Below are 19,115 nucleotides of genomic sequence, written 5' to 3'. Positions count from 1 at the left end.
ATGTGGAATATAGTAGCCTAACCTTAGCACAGCATAGCATAGCTCAGCATAGCATAGCACAGCACAGCACAGCATAGCATAGCACAGCACAGCACAGCATAGCACAGCATAGCATAGCACAGCACAGCATAGCACAGCACAGCATAGCACAGCACAGCACAGCATAGCATAGCATAGCATAGCACAGCACAGCACAGCACAGCATAGCACAGCATAGCACAACACAGCACAGCACAGCACAGCACAGCACAGCACAGCACAGCACAGCACAGCACACCATAGCATAGCATAGCATAGCATAGCATAGCATAGCATAGCATAACATAGCATAGCATAGCATACCACATCATGAAGGTCACAGTGAAATGTTGGAAATGGAGGAAACTAGAAATTCAACCAGAAGGGAGAGGCTGCTTTAAGTTAAGAAAAACTTCAGTGTAAAATACCTTTATTTTTCAGGTGGGAGGGTGTGTAACTAAACAGATAAGTGGTATCAAGGTAGAATAACAGTCATAAAAGCAAAAAGTGTGTGAGCATGATGTGTAGTGAAGCCAGAGCTCTCAGGAAGTATAGTTAGGGCCAACCAGGCTTTCCTCGTGTTCCCAGTCACTCCTGGGACATTAAGCTATGCATGACAAATGAGTATCTCAAATAGAGGGGCTACGCTTCTGAGAGTCTGACCAACACAGTTAGTAACTGGTGAGGTACCTACCAGCTCCTCATTGTTCAGTGATGTCCTGATGACCATAGCAAGGGACAGACCAGATTTCCTAGCAGCCAGGGTCTGAAATAGACAGGATTATGACGGATTAATATATGGAGAGGGTAGCTTGAATGCATTTCAGAGAAGCAAAGATGTAACGAAGCTAGCTGTGGGGTTTTGATGAAAAGCGCTTTGCCACCAGACCAGCTTGACTGGAACCCACTGAAGCTCAAAGCTGGAGACTCCAAACCCAGCCAGACACCGACCCTTGGTAAGACTGAAGTCCATCCAAGAGATATCACTACGTAATAGTTCCTGAGATAGCAAGAGGCTTCTAGAACGTTGTTATCCCCCCGGGTACAGATAGTCACAATCTGTCAAGAAACATGCTGATCTGAACCGCACCTGACACTGCGTGTTCTCTGGGGGTGTTTCCTAGAATATTCTGCATACCAGTGGGGATACATCTTCCCACTCACCCTTCCAAGTGTGGGAGTACCATGGTACCTGGACGGGCATCATCTTAAACATCAGTCAAGGCCTTTCTACTTCTATTCTTACAAAATGAAACCATCACTACCTCCTTCCTACCCAAATCCCATGCTATCAGAAACGGGAATTTAGAACCAGAAATTCCAAATGAGATATGGATATGACTACCTATAGGAATAATGCACCCTATAGTCCCTCCTACCGGGGCTCACGCTCTCAGGTCATGAAGCCACACCAATGAACTTTTACATACACATAAGTAAGCAAGTTGCCCCGTGTCCATCCCTACTCACTGTGTCAACCTACAGAGGGCTGCTTCTAAAGGTTTTACCCAAGATAACTGTACTCTTCACCCTTAATAAGCATGCTCATTCATTTCTGTTGCTGGGATAAAACATCTTGGGGGATGGGAAAGGTTGATTTGGCTTATAAATTCAGGTTACAGGCCACTATTTTGGGGAAGGGGCAGTCAAGGCAGAAACTTAAGCCTCTAGTCACATTATAGCCATAGTCAAGATCAGAGAAAGAGTAATTGCAGCCTGGGTTGCTAGCTTCCTCCTATTGTGTACTGTCCAGACCCTACTGCCTAAGGAATGGTACCAACCACCATTTTTATTGATCAAGGAAATTCTCTCTCTATATATTTATATTTCTGGGCTGTGCCAAATTGACAGTTAAAATTAATCAGTGTGAAGCATTTGTTACTAAATTTATAGTTATCTTACATGTCTTTTGTGTTTAGTTTTGTTGTATATGTATTTTAGTTTCACAGAATGGAACTTGATATTGAATTCTTGAACAGCACACCCCTCCCAGCAGCACGTGTTATATGTGTGTGTATCACTATGGAGCCCTGGCTAGCCTAGAACTCACTATGCACACTCAGCTGGCCTCTAACTCATGGAAAGGGCATCACTCTCTACCGTCCAATTGCTGGAATTACAGATATATATGGGAATGTAAACTTCCTATTTCCAAGTAGCTCTTCTTGTCCTCTTTTCACCCTGTGAATAAAATCAGTGTGTGTTTGAGAAAAGCAGGGAATGGGGAAATAAATTGAAAGCACTTACCATGGCCTGAAGAGTCCAGGAGCCGAAGGAAGCAAAATGTAAATATTTAAACATATGAGAAATGGGGAAAACATAACAATGTCTCCTTGGTGTAATTTTTTTTAAATGCCCACACTGTCCTTGCAAGAATCTGAGATAACTACACAATATGCTATGCTTTCCACTATAAGAGCTCATGTTTTACCATCTTCATTATTTAACCTTTTGGAGGTGTGTGTGTGTATGTGTGTGTGTGTGTGTGTGTGTGTGTGTGTGTGTGTGTGTGAGAGAGAGAGAGAGAGAGAGAGAGAGAGAGAGAGAGAGAGAGAGAGAGAGACAGAGACAGAGACAGAGACAGAGACAGAGACAGAGACAGAGACAGAGACAGTCAGAGAGAGAAACAGAGAGAGAGAGAGAGAGAGAGAGAGAGAGAGAGAGAGAGAGAGAGAGAGAGAGAGAGAGAGAGAGAACAGAGAGAGAGAGAGAGAGGTGCAGGCACTCACAGAGTATATAAAAAGGTGTCAGATGCCCTGGATCTGGGATTATAGGTGGTTGTGAGACACCTAATATGGGTGCTGGGAACCAAACTCCAGTCCTTTGCAAGAGTAGTGTGTGCTTTTAACCACTGAGCCATCTCTCCAACCCCACAACATTTCATTTTAAAATTAAAGTGATTACTTTTAAAAGGGTAAAACCAAACATTGATGGTATAAAGATTATACACACTGATGCTAAAAGGGGAATTATTTTGTGTGATGTAATTATTTTATAATAAACTGTTAAGAAGATTACATTCCCACAGGAAAATGTGATTTGTTCTGGCCCCAAACATTGTCTCTGGCTCTTAAGTACTGTTGTCACAGCTGTGTGCCACTACACCTGGTCTTCAAGAAGTCTGGATAATACAGCAATAGTTTTTTTTATCATTGAAGGGCATTTCCTTTAAGATTTCTCTTTCAATTTCATCCATGTGTGTGCGTCTGTGTTATATGCCATGGTGTGCATGTACCCATAGAGGCACTAGAGGAGCAGGTCCCCACAGATGGTGTTATGGGCGGTTGTGAGTCAGTGAACTTGGATACTGTGAACCAACCTTTGGTGTTCTGCAAGAGCATTAAGTCTTTTTAACCCCTGACACACCTCTTCATGCCTGGGCATTTATTTTTTAATCATTTTATTTTTTTTATTTTTTTTTTTACTAATTGACAGAACACAGACCACCATCCCACGGTCAGTTCTTGGCATTTCTGTGTGGTCCCTTACAGGAAGGGAGCTCTTCAGGGTCATGTTCAGGACTGGCAGAAATGTCAGTGACCCAGGAACTGCAATCTCCTTTGATGGAGGACCTTAGTAATTTAGCTAGAGTCAATTGTTACATGTCAGAGGTTTGGTTAGCACCATTTGCTTCCATTATAAACTCTGGAGCCCACTGTGCTTAAGTGAAGAAACCCAAGGAAGCACTTAAACTTTGTAAATCAATCTTATAAACCCCCACAGTACTGAACATCAAAGCCTCGATGGCTGCCTTGGTTTTATGTGCTATTTCTTTTAGCTCAATTACAAAGTCTGTTTAACTTGAAAACTTGTAATTTCCACTGATGTCAAAAATCAGCTGAAAGGTTAGCATCATTTCTCTCATCGGATGCATTTTTAAAGAAATAATGAATGCCTTGGTGATGGGCCGACTCTGGCCTAGTCTATTTTATCCTATGAAATCCTGAGGGGCTAGCTAGTCAACTGGAAATGCTTTGCAGTTTAACAAAGAAAATACGAAGGCGAAGGCATGCAGCCAGTGAGAGGTAAGCAGCGGCAACGCACCACATCGCGGACAATAGGCAGCGTCTTCTTCCTGCGGAGGTCAGGCATGCTGTCTATTCCATACAGTCCACGCCCAGCCCTGGAAGGGACACAGAAGCAAGGATTACAACAGTTGGAATGACATCGTCCCAGGAAAAATGTCCCCACTGTTCATCCTATGGAAGGTTGTGAAAGCATCAAGTGGAGGCCATGGCTTTCAACTCATTTGCAAACAAGTGAAGATCCAAGACTCTAGGTCTTTGTCCCTCACCAGACTGCAGCCCTGCAGCTGCTGGTGACCTGTGTGGAGACGCCGTGTGCGGAAATTGTAACTGTAAGTGGCCTGGGTGGACACACTGTTTCCCTGTCAGTGTCACTGAGAGGAGATTCAAAAAATTTTAAGTACATAGAAGTTGCAGTTTCCAGCAGAAATCACAAATGAAGTATTCCCGGGGCCGGGGGATGTGAAGATGCCTTCGTCACCTAAGCGCCATTGTTGTTTGTTTGTTTTTTCTTGTTTTGTTTTGTGTCCTGCATTGGCATAGACTTAGCCCCAAAGTGGCATCCCAAGAACAATGGGAAAATTTCAAGCATGAAATCATAAGCTTTTCTTATGTGAATTTATCTGACAAATAAATGAGTAAATAAACTATTGTTTTTTCTATTTAGTAATGGTAACGAGAATAGGGCAGCTAAATATTCATTCCAAGTGTATTGATTAAAAGGATTTCCAAGAATGCAATAAATAAACAAGTGGGGTAAACTGAGTATAAAAAAGACGAATAAGGGGCTGGCAGTACGGCTCAGTGACTAAGGGCACTTGCTGAGTAAACATGAGTTTGGATCTCAGCACCTCAAATAGCCAGATGTCCCACAAGCATCTGTAACCTCATATCTAAGGTGTGTGTGTGTGTGTGTGTGTGTGTGTGTGTGTGTGTGTGTGTAGACAGTAGGATAAATGAACAGAACTTGTCTAAAATATGCAAGCCACAGGTTTAAGGAGAGACCCTGCCTCAGAGGCAATGCCCTTTTCTGGCTTCTGTGTGCACATATACACTCTGAACATGCTCACAGATGCATACACACAGAGAGATAGAAAAATGTATTTTAAAGGCTAGAGTACAAACGGCAAAACTGAGTATCTGAAAGTCTGGTGTGATCCTGTGAATATCTGTGACTATGTATGCAGAGAAAATATACAGAACGTTACTTCTCAAGCTTAAATTGCAGTTACTTGTGTGGAGTGAAGGCAGGCGGGAGGAAAGGAGAGTCACAAATGAGGAAGTGGTTTTTTCTAACACGGCATCACTTTGTAGTTAAAATAATTTAAGCCGTGTCTTTTTACATTTCTTTGAAAGTGAGTTTGGCACACTGAGCTTGGCCTCCTCTCCTCACTTTTGTTTTTGACGGTTTTGAAACAGGGTTTCACGTAGCTCAGGCTGGCCTCCAATTCTCTATGTAGCCAAGGGTGACTCTGAGCTTCTGGTCCTCCTGCCTTTACCTCCTAAGCGCTCGATGACAGGTCAGTGCCAGCATGCCTGAGTGATAAAACCTCAGCTCCAAAGTCAGTTTTCCGTGCATTATACCTACTCATTTTTGCACAGCTAATTAGGTTCTAACATCTATGACAGTGTCTGCTTATGTGGACGTGGTCTATAAATCTGTGATGCCTTGCTCATCTTCTGAGGATTAGCGCACTCACTGTACACATCCCAGCTCTGCCCGTTGCAGCAGCCTGGCAGCTCTACCTCTGTGATGCGCTATAGGGTTGATGATAGGTTATGCTGGTATTTTTTAAGGCCCTGTCTCCTGTAGGTGCAAAGATGGCCTCTGGTGTGGCTTTTTATCTTGAGGGGGATAATTTTGTCTTACTGGATTTCCCCCTCCCTGGATGTCACAGTTTTAGTTTCAATACCTCTCACGGAATTAAATATTGGTTTGGTAGCTGCAGACAAATATATTATCGAGTGTATCATACAACTTATATAATAGTGGTAAAAAGTGAAATAGTAATGACGATAAAGCAGCGAGTGGATAACAGAGGCACAACTAAGTTTAAAGAGAAACCACAGTTGAGTGGAGAGTGAGGTATGACTTTCACACATACTCTGGTGCCTCATATTTGACCATGTCCCCTGGATGGGGAGACCTGGTGGCACTCAGAGGAAGGACAGCAGGCTACCAAGAAGAGACTTGATATCCTATGAGCATATACAGGGGGAGGAGGTCCCCCTCAGTCACAGTCATAAGGGAGGAGAATAAGGGGAAAATGGGAGGGAGGGAAGAATGGGAGGATACAAGGGATGGGATAACCATTAAGATGTAACAAGAATAAATTAATAAAAAATTGTGGGAAATATTAAAAAAAGAGAGAGAGAAAACATAAAGTGATACAATAATGGAAATGCCTCAGAAGGCTGGCAGGACCTGCTCTGACAATCAGCAGCTTCAGTATGAATGTGCTCCCCCGCCCCATACAGAGTCATGAGCTTTCTTTAAAACATGAGGTTTTTAGAAAGAACTTGATTGTGTGGGTCATGAACTTCGTAGGTGCCATCGTGCCACGCTGTCAGAACGTGACCACGCAACGTGACCACGCGTGGCTCTGGTCATAGGATAAAGGAGGGAGTTGAATGTGGACAGAGATCAAGCTGGGTGAAAGAGGAGGACAAGGGAGTGGGGAGTGACATGCTTAGCGCATGAGACCCACGGTCCGGCTCTTCACTGTGTGGCAAAGATGCTAACACACGAGCCAGCTGTGCAGCCTGTGCCTTTTGTCCCAGATAACAGGAGGCTGGGGAAGAGGCATAGTTTAGCTGAGCCTAGGAGTTTAAGCAATTGTGCGAAGAACAGAATGAGACATAGTTTCAAGAAGACAAACTGAAGCCAACAAGGAGATGCCCACCGAAGACCCCCAAACTAAATGCGTTTAACTGCTGCCCAGGATGTTCTGAGTGCTATTGGAGGCAGCAACGTTCTCTCCCCCTTCTCCTCCTCTTCTGCCGCCCCCCCCACTCCTGATCCCCGTTTTCCTCCCCTCTCCTTCACGTGACCCTTTTCTTCTTGTTCTTTTTCGTAATAGAATAGCTTTTTATGTGCATATTTCTGCTTTATCCTTTTCTTTTAGTTAACTGATAATTGTGTATGTTTGTGGCACGAAGTATGTGGCTTTAATCTATAAATAAATCATGAAAAATTTCCATCAGGTTAATTTTTCTCATCTCTTCATTGCAGTGTGAGATGCTAACATAAAATGTTCTGAGCTTTAAAAAGCTGCAGACTAAGAAAGGAAAAGAGCCATAAACTTATTTTTCGTCATACCTATCTTCACTAAGCTGACCAACAACCCACTAGTGTAGTTCCCAGCTTCCATCTTCTCCTGTCTCTAATTTCGACCTTCTCCACAACTCACGAGCGCGTAGCTCACATGCTATGCAAAGTAGTCTCAACAGTATTTTCTGAATCATTCACTGCAAGGTCAGGCTGTGAGTCTACGGAATGTCTCCATGTCTCCCTCTGTGAACAACACTAATATAAAGTACACCTTTGACCACGCTGCACATCCATCATACTAACTGCTGCCATCAAGTATTTCAAAATGTTTTGACTTGTAAATAATGTAACTGCCATAGCCATGCCAAGAAACGCGGCCAATTAAGACAATGATTGAGAGATTGTATAAACGGAAGTGTTGCATATGGAGTTGTGCATTTTATTTCCTACCAATTGTCATGTTTTTTTTTTTTAAAGAATTTTTGTTTTCTTACAGATCATGACTGAAATTGCCAGAAGATACCTGGGATCTTAAGCTAAACTGATGGACTCAGATATTTGAGGACCAGTTTCACACACCTCTTGGCCCTGCTCCTTCTCTCCCGTGACATCTGTTTTAGCAGAGCATAGACATACACAGACCTAAGCTCAACCTGAGCACTGTGAAATAACAAGTGCAAGGTAGAAGACGTGTATGTGTGTGTGAGAATGTATGTGTGCCTGTGTGTGTGCCTGTGTGTGCATGCGTGTGTGTATGTGTGTGTGCCTGTGTGTGCACGTGTGTGACTGTGTGTGCCTGTGTGTGTGCTTGTGTGTGCATGCGTGTGTGTATGTGTGTGTGTATATGTGTGTGCCTGTGTGTGCACGTGTGTGAGTGTGTGTGCTTGTGTGTGCATGTGTGTGTATGTGTGTGTGTGAGTGTTGTGTGTGCACGCGTGTATGTATGTGTGTGTGCATGTGTGTGCACATGTGTGTGTGTGTGTGTGTGTGTGTGTGCAGGTGCCCATGGAGGCCAGAAGAGGGTGTCAGATTCCCTGAAACTGGAGTTACAGGCAGTTGAAAGGTCTTCCAGTGTGGGTGCTGGGACCAAACTCAGAGGCTCTGAAAGGTCAATAAGCACTCTTAAACCCTGAGCCATCACTTGAGCCCACAAAGTGAATTCTTAACCCTCACAGAAATAGGTATCAGGGCTTTCTTTTAAAATCAGACAATACATAATTTTATATATTGTAATATATATAAACATTTTAATGGGTTTATCCATCTAGTAATACTAAAGATCTCATTGCAATCTTAGACCTTAGAAAATGTCTGGGTTAGGTGTGTGGCTTGGTGGTAAAATTTTTACTTGTGAAGATGAGGGTTAGATCCTCAGCAGTGAAAAACAACAAAGTTTGCTCATTGCCTTCACAACACAACTAGAGACTTGATTGGCAGCATCCTGCAAATCTACACAAATGGACAAGCAATCTCACCAGGAGAGAGGTAGGGAAGATTAACTTTTAAAATCAACTAAGAATGAAAATAACAGAAGGCAAAGCACTGACCTTCCAGATAAGAGGTCGCATGTCGTACTTGAAGTCCAGCAACTACCTAGGCTTAGTGATAAGGGGGTCAGAGAACACGGCCAAGACATCCAGCAGACAAACAGCTGAAGGAGATGGCTGATTTTAGGTGAATGCATTTTAATGGCAGCACTTTGGCTGTGTTGATTGGGTCAACATTGCTTTGACTGTGGCCAACAAACTAGTTAAAGGTAGTTAACCATTGACGTGGGGCTTACCAGGTCCCAAGCACAATGAATACAATTACAGTTGCCACTGACGTGATACTTATTGTTCTAACACACGTGCATTTCCTTTTATCTTAAGAGATTACTATGAGGTTCAGTTATAATTACTTTCCCTCATTTTATGAAGGAGGAAAAGGACACCCAGAACCCTTCAGAACTATCTGGAAGGCACTACCTGAAATGGCAGTGGTAGGATTTGAACCCATGTCCTGAGGCTCACCAGACTGCATTGACCATAAGACTGGATCATCCTATTAAGAACATTGTGATGAGATGAGGCCACAGTTAATCCTCTTCTACAGTTCATAAAACCAGAGTTAAACAGCTTGTCAGTTTAACTACATGGTTGTAGGAACCAGGCCCGACTGGGCTGCCTGCCTCTCTGGTTTCATGTCCTGTTTCTAGCAGCTTCCACGTCTGTGTTTATCTTGGTTAGCTAGTCCTGTTTACTGCTCTGAGAACGCGCCCCTCCCTTCCTCGAGACTTTTCCTCCTGTGTGCGATTACCTCTTGAGGGATTTCACCTGGGAGGAGGATTCCTGTTTGGCTGCCTATAAGAAGGCTCTTTGGAACTCTGGGATGATTAATAATAAACCACTGCCGTGGCTGCTACTGTGGCTGCTGCTCTCTTAGCACGAAGGACCCGCTGTGTTAGTGTGTGTGTGTGTGTGTGTGTGTGTGTGTGTGTGTGTGCGCGCGCGCATGAGTTAAATCCACAGTCCCTCGCCCTTGACTTGGTACTACGGTGGCGCGGGCGCCACACATGGTCAAGTTTGACTTTAGTGCACGGTTATTTTGCCTCAATCTCCATATGTTTAAGGATGAGCGAAGCTCTGAGCCAGATAAAATGAGTGGTCTGCCTAGCTGATCCAGCATTCTAGCTAATATTTGGGTTATTTTCAAAATATCTCAAGAGAATTATTGCCTTCAGATTAGGAAACACACTTCTCTGGGTAAATGGTCCAGATCCTCCACAAATGGTGCCCCTCTGGTATACAAGAATTGTGCTAGATGTGGAAGCACTTACACCGTAGGCATTACAAATGGGATGCAGTGGTGACAAGCTAGCACTCAACTCTCAGGGAAATTAAGAATCAAACGAACCTGACAAAATGGATGTGATGTTGTACATAAATCAGGAAAGAAGTAGGATGTTTTCTTTATTACACAAGGTCTTGAGATTATTATTATTTGCTTTCTGAGACATGCTGTCACTGGAGAGCCGTGGCTCTTCTAGGACATTCTTTGTCATCCAGGATGCCTTCATAATTTATGATGCTCCTTCCCTTTCCTCAAAATGTAAGTCTCTGCCACCATGCATATCATAAAAGGCTTAAATAATGTCATTTTAACTGCAAAACCAGTAAGTGTACCTTGTGGGCCTCAGAGTGATGCTTTGATTAAGTATGCAATATATATGATTAAACAAATCTAATATGTATCTATATGGTCTTTCATGCTTACATGTTTTTATAGTGAGGTTTTAAAAATTACACTCTTAGATAAGATAATTTTATGATTTTTTTTTTTGCTTTTTGCTGTTTCTTTTGCTTCCCATAAAAAATTTAAAAGTAACTTAATTCTGATGGGCATGGTTTTCTGTTAGTTGTGTAATTACAAAATAAATATAGAAAAACTCTCTATAGAACATATATCTTGTAAATATTGAGAAGTGCTACATCTGGGTAGAGAATTAATGATTGTGCTCTTGTTTTCCAAAGTAATTTACTTTATGTGTATGGATGTTTTGCCTGCATGTATGTATGTGCACTACAGGCATGCAGTGCCTGTGGGGGCCAGAAGAGGGCGTAAGGTCCCTGGGACTGGAGTTACAGGTGATTGTGAGTCACCATGAGAGTGTGGGAGCAGCCAGTGCTGGAAACTGAGAAGCCATCTTTCTAGCCCCAGTCATGTTCTTCCAAATAGACCCTATAAAATAAAAAATGCATGGAGACGGGAAAGGAACTCTAGGAAGATGTTGGAAGATCACATGAGAAACAGCAGACAGTATAAAAAGAACTGTTTAGCACCACTTTTCCTCGGGGCTCTGTGGTCTCTTCAGGGGAGCCAAATTACAGTTGTTAAAATGGATGCTCTCAATGGGACAAGACAGTAGCATTCAGAGGAATGTTGAGAACGTGAAAGGTGCACACTTTTGTGGGGCTTGGAAAACAGAATAGTCATCATGGAAAGTAGCACGAGGATCCCTCAGAAAGTGAAGAAGCACAGTGACAGTAAATACATGAAAATTTGACTACGGAGATATATTCATAGGAAATGGCATATATATGTCAAAGAGATAGTTGTACTCCTGTGTTTATTGCAGTCTTATCCGTAAGAGTCAAGGCAAGCTGGTAGGCTGTGGCCACATGGTTGGGGAGGAGGTCCCCTTCTGTCAAAAGTCCAGGGGAGGGGAATAGGGCAGAAGACGGAAGGGAGGGTGAAAACGGGAAGATACAAGTGAGGGGATAACAATTAGGATGTATTATAATCTGAATATATTATAATAAATTTGTAATAAAGAGTCAAGACAATAGCTGGGTGTGGCACATACCTTTAAGCACTTGAGAGGCAGAGGCAGGCAGATCTCTCTGTGAGTTCGAGGCCAGCCTGATCTACAAGGAGAGTCCCAGGACAGCCAGGGCCATTACACAGAGAAGACCTGTCTCAAAAAAACAAAAACAAAAAGCAAACAAACAAAAATGAGTCAATACAATGAAATGAATGCAGAGGTTGACATGCAGATGGACGACAAAGGGAAATGTGGTGTACTACAGAATGCTACCTGGGCTTTTAGAAGGGGAAATCCCACTGTTTGTAACAAGGAGGATGACCTTGAAGGACACCAGGCACAGAGCCACAAACATGGCATGATCTCTCTAGACAAGGACTTTAAATATGTTGACCCTGTGAAATGTCAGTTACCAGGATCTGGGTTGGGTGGTTAAGCAGAGAAGACCAGAGAAATGCTGCCTATAGGATATAAAGTTCAATCTGGGTACAGGCACCACAGTGAATACAGTTAACATATTGTTTTTTCCAAGGATCTCTGTTTCAATACTAAACATTGCTGTTGTAAAATGGTGTGTGATATAATGTATACCACCTAGATTAAGTCATTCTCCAGTGTATGTATATTTTAAATCACTGTATCTAATGAAAACACATATAGCTTGTTGTGCTCATTAAAAAAAAATCATAATCAGAGATAAGATTATTTACAAAGTGACAAGCATTTCCCCCAGATGTTGATCTTTCTGAATATAAGACCAAGTTATTTGATTTCCACACAAGGATAGCTGATGACTAATTGGCTAGTAACCATTGACTGGCTAATTTCTGTCTGAAATCAGAAAATGGCCTAACTATTCATATACAAAAGATATGGCAAATTAATTGAAGTCCTAAAACGCAATGCCTATCGTTTCTGACTATTCTGGCTTTCCAAGACAATTGTTGGGGAGCATTTAAGACTATGTGAGATTAGTAACAAGTCATTCTAAATCCAGTTAGTTTAACCTTTTACTGGTAAACACAGAATAACACTTTACTTTTTCACTTAACATTACATTTAGCATACATTTAGCACAACTGTCTTGAAGTAATTGCACATGTCTATACCCTCTGAATGTAAACTAGCCAAGATGTGTCCACCCCTCCTCTGTCTTCTTTTGATGTTAAGAGTGATTGATAATTGCTCATGTAATTGAAGACCCACTCCTGATACAGGATTAATCCCTAGTTCCTTAAATGCTTTTTGAGTCCATATTTAATCACACCTAAGACATCAGATTATTGGTCACAAACTATAAATGCTCAGGGATTCAGACAGCACCACAGTGCATCTTTTCCTACCACCAAACAAGGAGGGGTGTGAGTTGATTCAGAGATAGAGAGCCTGCATACAAGCCTGACAATCTGAGTTCGATCTCAGGGTCCCACATGGTGGAAAGACGGTATTCATTTCTCTCTCACCCACCCTCATGTTTTAGTTGTGAATATTATAATACTATCCCTGTAATATTGTCTCAGATTTTTCTACCACCCAGATTGTTCATCTTCTTACCCTGAACAAAGTGGCTATATTTACCCTCCTACAAGACCAAAGTTATCCAATGTCTATCTTAAGACCAGCCAGCAGTGTTATTTCTAATATATTGGGGAGACAAATCAAGGACACGGGGAGTTGGTCTATAGATTGTCAAAGTAATACTATATTTCTTAACAGATTCCTTAACGAGGGTCACAACTGAGGTGATTTCTCCATTTTCTTTTCAACTTTATGAACTTTGGTAAAATCCCCAATTTGAACTACTATAATATTTTAAAGAGTAAATGGCCTCTATGTCAGAGACGCTTTGTATTCTACTAAATTACTTTCTCCTTTCTTGGGCATTTGACCTCTTAAAGCTACATAATGCCCCTTAACAATTTAGACAGAGCTCTCTGGTTCTAATGTGCTCTCTCTCTCTCTCTCTCTCTCTCTCTCTCTCTCTCTCTCTCTCTCTCTCTCTCTCTCCTCCTCCTCCTCCTCCTCCTCCTCCTCCTCCCTCCCTCCCTCCCTGCCTCTCCCCTGCCCAGCCCCTCCTCCTTTCCCTCTTCCTCCCAGCCCCTCCTCCTTTCCCTCTTCCTCCCTCCCTCCCTCCCTCCCTCCCTCCCTCCCTCCCTCCCTCCCTCCATTTCTGTCAAACACATATCCTTTTGAAGCACATTTTTAGAAGCACTGACCTCCTTATTATTCATCTTTACATCATTTTTTAAAAGCTAATGGCATTGAAGAGTTTTGAAAGATATCCTTGGTATGAAAGATTACTATCTTGGTAGGAAAGGTGAATGGAGCTCCTACTTCCAATAACTAGAGATGACCTGGGGAGATGTCCCAGTGGTTAGGGTCCTGCCCTCTGGTCAGCTCCCAGCGCTCACATCAGATGGCTCACAACCACCTGGAACTCCAGCTCCAGAGAACCTCACACCCTCTTTTGGCCCCTGCGAGCACCTGAATGCAAATGAGGTACACTGAGACATACATTCATACACATACATGTGAAATAATCCTCCCCTCCAAAGCATCATTTTTCAAAGCAAAAGGAAAAAAGTCTGATGTTTCTCTATTTATATGCGATAAAACTTAAACACGGTTTTTGACTGCACGGCTGGTTTTCTCACTTAGGTTTGGGGATAGTGTCAGCTGTCAGATAGTAACTTCTAACTAGCCCATTACAATACATATCCTCAATATACAAAATTCAATAGCATTGAATTAAAAAATAACCTTATTTGTGAGTAACAATTAAGACCTAGAGACGAGGAGTAGATTCAATAATCTACCTTTTGTTCTATCCTCCCTCTATATTTCTATATCCCCCTTTCTTGCTTTTCAGTTATCTCCTCACCTACAAAAGAAAGATAAAGGAAAAGAGACACGTCCCAGAGTCAACCCTAGTTTCCTCTCTGTAAAAGACCAATAATACTTATAACCAACTCTCAATGAAAATAAGCATCTGTAGACCAAGAGAGTAAACAGGAACCTACCCAACCCCACTTAGAGGAAATGGGACATCATTCTCTTAAAGTTTCTTCAGGATGACTTAGGGCAAATAATACCTTTGAAGACCCCCCCTCCAAATTGGGGAAATGGTTAAGTAAGCCAGGAATAGCATTTGTGGTCGACTTTCCAAATGTGGTGAAATTTCAGGCTTAATAGGAGTCCTGTGTGGGACAGTCTGAAAACCATTGGGATCAGCAGCTTTCTACAATGCTGTCCTGTAAACTGTTCTGTTCTGATGGGTAACAGCTACTGAGGCACCTGGGCCTGGAACATGGAGGATGTAGGATGTAGGATGTCAGCATCCAGCTTGCTGAGAGGAATAAGGTTTTTTTTTTTAATTCAATTGCATTGAATTTTGTATATTGATGCAAATCATAGTCATATCGAAAACCAGACTAATTTTATCACAAGAATATATATTCTAAGTCTAATAGATATGATTCTATAGATATATAAGATAAAATAGTTAAATAAGGCCTTCAAAAGCCTCAGAGACCTACAGCGTATGGCATTTAAAGATGTTTTTTATTATCCTAAATATTTTTTTTTACAACAAGACAAGTTAACTCCTGCCAACACCCAGTCTGCCTCAAAGAAGATGATGAGCCTCAAAGGAGTTGGCTTCAAATGTGGCAAACAAGCCACTGGGCAAAATGTCCTCATTTCTGTCACAGACAGAATTCTGCCTAAAAATAGGCAAATTTAGATGCAGGTAGAGTCAACGGCCAAACTCTGCCAAGATAGGGTAAGCAAGTCCTCAATAGTTCCTGCCTTGCAAATATGTCTGTCAGATATATTGGGCCAGAAGGCTGAAGATGATGCTCCAATGTTATAGAGAGCATTGGGTGACTGTTCAGGCAGTAAACTGGTCTCTGCCATTTCTTCATTTTGGAAGCTGCTAACCTGCACTTCCAGTTCACTCAGGTATTTAAGTTTTACTTCTTCTCAAATCTCTGATGTGATAGAAGCCATATAGTTTAGTCTTTAAATTAAGCTTAGTAGGTTAGAGGTTAAGATGTTTTTAGATCAAGATAGATGTTTTAAGTTAATAGAGATGATATGATAGATACTGATCTTCATTCAGAAACTGAGACCCAACAAGTTAGGAAAGATGTTTACCTCAAGTTCGCCAAATACAAAGAGCCAAATCACTATGAATATAACATTAATATAACTCCTGAATGTCTTGTGGTTCTTCCTGTTGTATGTAGTTTATTTTACTCATGTGTAATAATATAAATTTATACATTAAAAAAGAAACATTATACACACACACACACACACACACACACACACACACACACACACATCCTCAAGGCTTATCCTCTAACAAATTGTCAGGTAGACAATGCAGCCTTTTCTAGGGCTTGCAGTTCCCGACATCATCCCCCCTTTACCTATCCTGTGGCTTATATGGTACCCAAAAAACCCTCATACACTATTGCATGCTTCAGAGCAGAAAACGTGCAGCCTCACACCTTCTCATAATTAAGCATCAATTACCCTTTGAAAACAATTTCCCTTAAATTAAAACTCACACTGGATAGGGAACCCTTAGAGAGCTAGTGTTAAAAACTTCAGCAGTAATGATGAAATTGTGTGTACAGTTTTACCTTGGCTTGGAGCTAATTTCCTGAGTAATCTTTTTTTCTAGGAAATCTCTGGCTCCATTTACACACAGTTTGCAAAATACAATCATTTGTAATTAATGAAAGGCCAGCTGCTTAACGGGCTAGACTCAGATATCATTAAATGGAATCAAATATCCAGCAGCAAAGAAACTATTTCTTAAAACGGAAGCCGTAGATTCCTTTTAATTATAGTTTATTAGAAGCCTGTCGCATATTTTAATCCCTGAAAAAAATTTTTTAACAGTTAAAGCCTCTCCCATTAGTACTGAGAAGCAGCACAGCCGGAAGCCAAACATGAAAGCTATTAGGTGGCTCCTGGCCTTCCCAGGCCAGCTCTCTCTGGTTTGTAGACAACGCGCCTCATAGGCTTTTCCTGGGAGCTTCTAGCTTCCTGCTGCTGATACCCAACCAGTCGCTGAAGACACACTCAGCCTTTCTGAGTGGCGCTGGGGCAAGGCCTTTCTGGTTCGCTCACCTCAAGGCCAGACTGTAGAGGAGTGAGAAAAACAGACATTCATTTCAGGAATCCCTGTGCCCTCAGATAAGACCACAGAGTCATGTCTTATTTATGGGAGACACCGGGATAACTGCGGAGCTTTAAGGAGACTACAGGGTTCTCAGTGTGGAGTTAGAATCACATACACACTGTTATGGCTTTAATCTGCTGGTGGCCAGAGGTGGGTGCTATGGGGATGTCAATAAACACAATATACAAAGAATGGATATATTATGGGCTATTGCTTGCCATAATACATTATGGAAGTATAGTTTTTAAACAGTCCTATGAGCAGGAGCCCCTCTTTTTTTATGTTTCACTGTGGGCAGCTCAGGCTGTCCCTTCACCTTCCCAGGTATGTGACTGGCACTCTTGTGATTGACAGAGTGCTGGCACCTCTGCAACATACAACACTCTCTCATCCCTGAAGATTTGGGGTTGACTACCTCTTACGCTTGGCAAGCTACAAAATAATTGCGTTACAAAATATCATCTGCAAACCATGACGGTACCCTAGGAAGGGATTACCCAGTGGCTGGGTAAATGACAAGGAGCTTACAGAGTACACAGGCTCCCACTTCACGCTCTTAAATGGCTGAACTGAAGAGTCAAGCCCAACCAATCATGTTACAGTTGTGCCCAGTTTCTCCTCTTAAGATACGCATTACATAATGAGCCAACTGGAGTTGCTTGCGTATGACTGCTTCAGATTAGAGACACGTCAAAACCAGAAGCTCTACATATTTATTTCCATCTCTAGTATTTAGGATAGGACTTTAACACATATTACTAAAGAAAATTAAGAAGTGGAAGAATTGCTTTTTAAAAAAAAACATTCTTTATTGAGGCAAACATGCCTGTGTATGCAGGCACAGCCACATGGAGGCTGGGTATTTATAAAGTTAAAGACTGACCCAGATTTCTTCTCTCTCTCTCAGTGCTCAGATGATTGTTGTGACAGGTACACTCCTGTGGTCATTGGAGAAGAATTCAACTCATTATTTCTCTAATCCAAATTTTCTTGCTGGCGTTAACATGGCAGGGGGGGGGGCGTTTTATGTCTTCCTGGCAATCAGAGGTGAAAGTGAAGAATGGGACGTGTTCCTAAGGAAGGCACCTGGCACTTCAGTTAGGGCTGCTGAAAACTCACACTCAACCATAATGTAAGGGCGACCATTTAAACAAAGACAAATCCATCTTCGTTCAGCTTAACGGGTAGAACCACTCTGCTGGCTCGCTGCCAACTAGTATGCTAGACTTTTTACTCAGACCTAGCATTTAAGATACAAACATTGGCATAATTAGAGCGAAAAGACACATATCAGGAAAGCTTTTGCTCTAGGCCACCAGTTCTCAAACTGTGTGTGTGTGGTGACCTCTTTGGGGTGTCACACATCAGATATCCTGAATATCAGACATTTAATTACGATTCTTGACAGCAGCAGGATTGCTAATATAAAGAAGCTATGAAATCATTTTACGGTTGGGGTCACCACAACATGAGGAACTTTATTAAAGGGCCTCAGCATTAGGAAGGTTGAGAACCACTGCCCTAGGCAGTCACAAGAAGACAACTGTCACAGCCTCAGTTATAGACTTCTTTCAGTATGCCTAGATGGGACAGCGACTTTCAGGGATACTGAATGACTCTCTAAATGTACCGAGGAGACACTGGCCAACGGTGCATATGGTTTCTAGAAGGCAGGCATTCTAGATACGACCATACAGCAAAAACTGCACAAAAACGCACCTGGAGCTTTCCTTTGGGTGTACACCTGCCTGGTGTCTATCCATAATGCCTATCACACAGGTGCCCCTCGGCAACCTGCCTGGTGGTGTTTGTTCTTACCACCTATAACACATGCAAATATGGCGCGTGTGCACACATGCACACACACACAGAGACACAAGTTAAAATAAATAAATACAGTTTAAAATATATCTGAAAACCTCAAGTGAAATAGTCTAGTCATGTGATTGGGCAATGACTTCAGTTCAGTGCTCTTTGAAGATGATTCTCTGGTTGAGGCCACTGCAGTATTGACTGTGTTCCGACTGTACGCGTGAGTTCCGTACGCATCAAGTTTGAAAGATAGTTATCCTTAAGTCTCTAACATTTATGGGTATCTTGCTAGTGGAGTCACTGAGTGCCTTCTGTTGTGCATGCGTCTCTGGAGTAGAGGACAGACTTACTTGCTGATCAATCCAATAAATGCAATGTCTCTGTGAGGCAAAGTTTTGTTTTGTTGTGGTGGTGGTTTGAATGGGAAGGGCCCTATAGGCTCATGTATTTAAATGTTTGCTCTGCAGTTGGTGAAACCCTTAGGGGAGGACC

General features: G+C 42.2%; 1 protein-coding gene across 1 annotated transcript in view; it reads right to left on the bottom strand.

Moving 5' to 3' along the window:
• UNC13C (unc-13 homolog C) overlaps nt 1-19,115 on the bottom strand; it is a 435,075-nt gene that overhangs the window by 266,939 nt on the left and 149,021 nt on the right. Inside the window, exons 5-6 of the mRNA XM_084752876.1 lie at nt 4,063-4,141; nt 713-784 (exon numbers count right to left, since the gene is read on the bottom strand). Coding sequence (XP_084609002.1) covers nt 713-784; nt 4,063-4,141 — 151 coding nt within the window. The remainder of the gene's footprint in view (nt 1-712; nt 785-4,062; nt 4,142-19,115) is intronic.

Source organism: Acomys minous (genome assembly GCF_964271855.1).
Source record: "Acomys minous genome assembly, chromosome: 13".
In the NCBI taxonomy this organism is placed as follows: Eukaryota; Metazoa; Chordata; class Mammalia; order Rodentia; family Muridae; genus Acomys; species Acomys minous.
This window is presented reverse-complemented; position numbering and strand designations above follow the sequence as displayed.